The 5,284-nt window shown below is 40.3% G+C and overlaps 1 protein-coding gene across 1 annotated transcript; it reads left to right on the forward strand.

Moving 5' to 3' along the window:
- The first annotated feature begins 992 nt into the window (after positions 1–992).
- On the forward strand, positions 993–4,960 carry LOC310824192 (survival of motor neuron-related-splicing factor 30-like). Its single transcript, XM_083697002.1, has 6 exons — positions 993–1,111; positions 1,760–1,879; positions 2,200–2,342; positions 2,830–2,991; positions 3,348–3,501; positions 4,172–4,960. The coding sequence occupies exons 2-6, from the start codon at positions 1,760–1,762 to the stop codon at positions 4,307–4,309; spliced, it is 717 nt and encodes a 238-aa protein (XP_083553128.1). The 5' UTR covers positions 993–1,111; the 3' UTR covers positions 4,310–4,960.
- The last annotated feature ends 324 nt before the right edge of the window (positions 4,961–5,284 follow it).

Genomic DNA, 5,284 nt, shown 5'->3' on the forward strand with positions numbered 1-5,284 from the left:
GGGCAAAGTCTAAAACAACACACGGAGATCAAAAACCTGGAATACTTAACACTAGTAGACCGCTGGGACGTAATGGTACAATGACAAACTGGCACAGAGACAGGGGAACACAGACTAAATACACAGGGAAGGATGATGAGGAACAGGTGAAGCTAATCGGGGGGAGTCGACAATCACACAGGTGGGAAACACACAAGGGCAGGTGTCTGAAACGAGAGGCAAGGTGAGGAACACAAAACAAACAGGAAACAAAAAATGAATAACAAAGACAAACATAAACTAAAAAACAGGACGAGACGTTACACAAATTACATACACTCACCGAACACTTTATTAGGAACACTATACTAATACTGGGTAGGGCCTCCTTTTGCTCTCAAAACAGCCTCAATTCTGCGTGGCATTGATTCCACAAGATGTTGGAAACATTCCTTTGAGACTCTGGTCCATGATGACATGATTGCATCACGCAATTCCTGCAGATTTTTCAGGTGCACTTTCAAGCTGTGAATCTCCCGTTCTACATCCCAAAGGTTCTATTGGATTCAGATCTGGTGACTGGGAAGGCCACTGAAGAACACTGAACTCATTGTCATGTTCATGAAAACAGTTTGAGACGACTCTTGCTTTGTGACATGGTGCATTATCATGCTGGAAGTAGCCATTAGAAGATGGGTAAATTGTGGCCATGAAGGGATGCACATGGTCAGCAACAACACTAAAATAGGCTGTGGCATTCAAGCAATGATTGATTGGTATTAACGGGCCCAAAGTGTGCCAAGAAAACATTCCACCACCTCCACCATGAGAAGGTGTACATGTGTTCCTAATAGTGTTCAGTGAGTGTAAATTCAAGTACCATGGACAGAGGTTAAGATATAGCCCCATCTGCTGGCGACTTGTGGAACACGACCTAATTCGTCGTTGACTGTTATTACCGCGAGAAGAATCTGTTTTAACGTGAACAGAGACATTTCCGTTGTACAACAGGAGAAAAACTGAACTTTGCAAACGCTTTTTGTTGTTGTCTGATACGATCTATGAGAAACAATTTATCATTTATCATAATATCTAAAACCTTCATTAATTGAATTACATCAAATATAGAGAGGTATGTGACTACAAGTACAAATATTAATTCGTTTTGTTCGCCAAATTTCCTTTGATATCACTCGCTATGTTGGTGGTGGCCTAGTAACACCACTCAACGAAACCAGAGGAGGTAGAAATAAGTGGAAACTCAGCGAAACCTATTTGAAGTTAAACTTAATACACCAGCTACGATAAGATATGCTGGAAGAACGTATTTCACTGGAAGGAAGCGGGCAATGTTGACATTCTCTAGCTAACATAGCTAGCTTGCTAACCATAACGCAGAGATCAATGCATTTTCTAGGTAGCTGGCCAGCTAATCAAACACATTGTCTCTTTGTTTGGATCTATTGTGACTGTGTTTTATTATTTGCTGGCTACGTAGCGTCTCCCCCTTGTTGTTTAATATGCAAACTTTTAACAAGCAAACAGACATCAGTTTGTCCTTGCTTTTGCGCTAATGTCATGTGATTGTTAAACTGTTCCTTGCCGAAGTCGCCTCTCATTTTGGCATTTGTATGTCTGATAATTGTATCTCTGTTGAGGATTTGTACTAGGGATACCAATATCGGATACACAGAAACCTGTAGAGGCGACTTCGGCTAAACGGTTCCACGTATTGTTGTAAATAAGCTAATATTATGTGTTCTTCTTTGTCCCTATTCAGATGTCCGACGACTTGGTGAAACAGTTGAACAGCTATAAAGCCCAGTTACAACAGGTGGAAGCTGCCTTATCAACCGACCAAGACAATGAAGACCTCCTTAAATTACAGAAAGACTTATCGGTATGTATTACCTGTGTTAGACATGTTATGCAACGTTTTTAAATTGTCAGCAGCTTCTGTTGTCTTTAAGATGATAATCAAGTCTCATAACTGACCTGGCATGAGTTACCATCGCCTACAATCAACTTGAAATTATCTTAGTGCTTTAAAACTTTTAGAGAACTCAAAGTAGCCTCTACAGGCTTGTATGTCTGACATGTGATCTCTGTCAATAAGGGTGTATCTAGGTATACAGAATCCCTGTAAAGGCGATTGTGACGGAAAATAAGCGTGCTCCTTGATAAGACTACCTCACTCCCTCTGCCACCTGTCCTATACAGGAAGTCATAGACTTGACCAAAGACCTCCTGACATCTCAGCCCTCTGATGGCGCTGCTCGCGCCAATAGTTCACACACGTCTCCCATGAAACACACCTGGAGCGTGGGGGACAGGTGTATGGCTGTGTGGAGCCAGGATGGACAGTGAGTGTCAGCAGCATCTCCTCAAACACTATTTGCATTCACAAGAGAAAACATGAGGAATTAAAAATATGACTGCAGTTGGAAAAGGTAATCTTGCATAGACTACAGATTGGTGTTTTTATTAACATGTTGTGATTTCCTATTTGACCTCCATCATTTGATGAATAAATGATAATGATGAACTTGAGATCATAATGATTGATTTTTAGTATTTTTATAGTGTTATGTTCCATGAGGATACTGAATAGATGTTAATTGAATTAATCAATCGGGATACCTAGTGTTATTCCCTATCAGAAGAAGTGAACTGTGCTAAGTAGGCCTAGGCTCTGAATAAGCAGGATAAAAGCATTGATAATCTACTCAATGTCTTGACAGTTTACCAGTAATGACACCACTAGTATTGCTAGTACTGTAAGGTGTGTTCGTGAACTTGGGCTTGAGTCTGTCTTGTACTCACCTGCTTACAGCTGTGATTATTTGACAGGGTGTATGAGGCTGAGATTGAAGAGATAGACTGGGAGAACGGCACGGCTGCCATCACTTTTGCTAACTACGGGAATGCGGAGGTGGTTCCGCTCCAGAACCTCAAACCGTCCGAAGAGGGGAAGCACTCCGAGGACGACGGGATGGGCAAGTCCAAGTCCAGGTAGGAGAATGACCCCTTCCGTGCTTGTGACAGTGGTGTTAATATGACGACATAATTGTTTTTTATCGTGCATGGTGTCATGATAATGTCATAGCGCCAAATATGTTTCGTCTTGCTGCAGAATGATGTGAACATATTTGCCAGTTATTTGTTTGATATTGATAAAGTGTAACATAATAGCTATCTGAGCAGAGCTGTTCTCTTGCAAGCACATGCATTAGGCCTGTGCTTTATGTTCAGACCATCATAATATCTTGGTCAATGTTATCACATTGGTCTGGATATCACTGACTGTATGAAGCACGATCAGAGCATGGCCTAAATGTCAATTTCTAGTGTCTGTCTGCCCACTTCAGGAAGGAGCAGATAGCAGAGCAGAGGGAGTACAAGAAGAAGAAGGCTCAGAAGAAGGTGGCGAGGATGAAGGAGCTAGAGCAGGAGCGAGAGGACCAGAAATCCAAGTGGCAGCAGTTCAACAACAAGGCCTACTCCAAGAACAAGAAAGGACAGGTAAACAGCCCTCATCTATATTTTCATCTACTCAACAAAGTTTTTATTGTCTACATTTTGCATCCTGCGTCCCCGCTCCCTGTTGAAAGGCGCATGAAAAGCGAGGGAGAAGGAGCACAAGTTATTTCCTCCCTGTGTATAGGTTACTGGAGCCGTGGCCACACATCAATAATGTTTCAGAGAAAACCAGAGAAGAATAGCGGATCGGTGCACACAGAAATCTTGCAGATCTTCTCTGCACAAGAACTGTGGTCTTGTCGCAGCTTTTGCAGTTGTTAGTAATGAAGACCAAGTCATAATTGTCTGACACATGTTACTGTATTTACAGTTTCTAAAGAAACTGTGCTTGCTTCAAGCAAGGTTGGCTAGCCTTTCATAGAAATAAACTTTAATTGTATATTTTGTTATTTCAGGCAAAATATGAATGAGGTATATTTGAACTTTGTTAAGCCTCATACAGGCTATACGGAAAGAATTACGGAATATCAAGATGTATATCGTTTATCGCCCAAATGTCAGAAAATATTGAGAGATGAATTTTAAGCCTTATCGCCCAGCACTAGAAGTTCTGAAACACATCTTCATCCATGTTTTTTTGCAGACCATAAACTATATTAATTGCTATACTAAACTATTGCTTGTTGTATGAACTTTCTATCCTGTGTTGCAGGTAAAGAGGAGTATATTTGCATCCCCAGAGAGCGTCAATGGAAAAGTAGGAGTAGGAACGTGTGGCATCGCAGACAAACCCATGACCACATACCACGACACATCCAAATACAACGTCAGGCATCTCATGCCTCAATGACCTAATATGTTGTTGTTATGTATCCCACTATATACTACTAGCTGGATCAGTGCATACCATTGTGTTTCTGTGGTTTAGGTTACTCAAGTAAAGGAGCTTTGAAACAGAATTGTCATATTGAGAGCAGCAGAATTCCAAATCGGATAAATTTCCCCCTGTTCTTGAATTGTTACAGTACAGAGAACTGTGTCTACATAGAGATACAACTTCTGTCTGGGTTGTTGTATCTTTTTGAAGCCAAAAACGATACGCTTTGCATGATTCAAGTAGCTGAAGTTGTTGAAAAAATCTAGTTAATTCTAGATTTTGCAGGGAGAACTGGATTGTAATGTCTTATTACCATTTATAATGACTACAATATAACCATTTAAAGCAATTCACATAAAGGCTTATTTTACATTTTAATTTTTGTATATTTATCAGTAAAACATAAAGTTTATGGTTTTTGTTTTGAGAAGAATGTCCCTGCTACATTTTGGCCTAATTTGGGCTTTGAAAAATTGTTTCCCAGCTCCTACAGGTGGCAGTATTGTATTTTGTACCATCTGTATTCTGTGCATGTATGTTTATTAATGACCCTTCTGTCAATGCTGTTGATCATTTTTTTCTAAATTAAAATCAGGTATGAGTTGTGGTTTCTCCCATTTAACTCTCCCATCATGTAATGTGTTGTTTACTGAATGATTTTGCTGTTTTGGTGCTAATTCAGGAGAAAGAAATCTTATAGAACAGAAACGATTTGCTGTCATATAGACAAGTTCCAATGGTTGCATTAGTGTACTCAATAAAACCATTATTGACATGTCATGCCCAAGTTACTTGGCATAAAACCCAAGTTAGGCAAGGAAATGCATTGAAATACCACTGTTAAAGTGGCTTGTGGCTGGGGCCAAGGATGCCTTTGTAGGAACCATCCCACAACAACATTGCCTCAGCTTTCCAAGTACAGATTAGAAGTCATATTAGACAGTTGGG

Source organism: Argentina silus, assembly GCF_951799395.1.
Source record: "Argentina silus genome assembly, chromosome: Y".
NCBI lineage: Eukaryota > Metazoa > Chordata > Actinopteri > Argentiniformes > Argentinidae > Argentina > Argentina silus.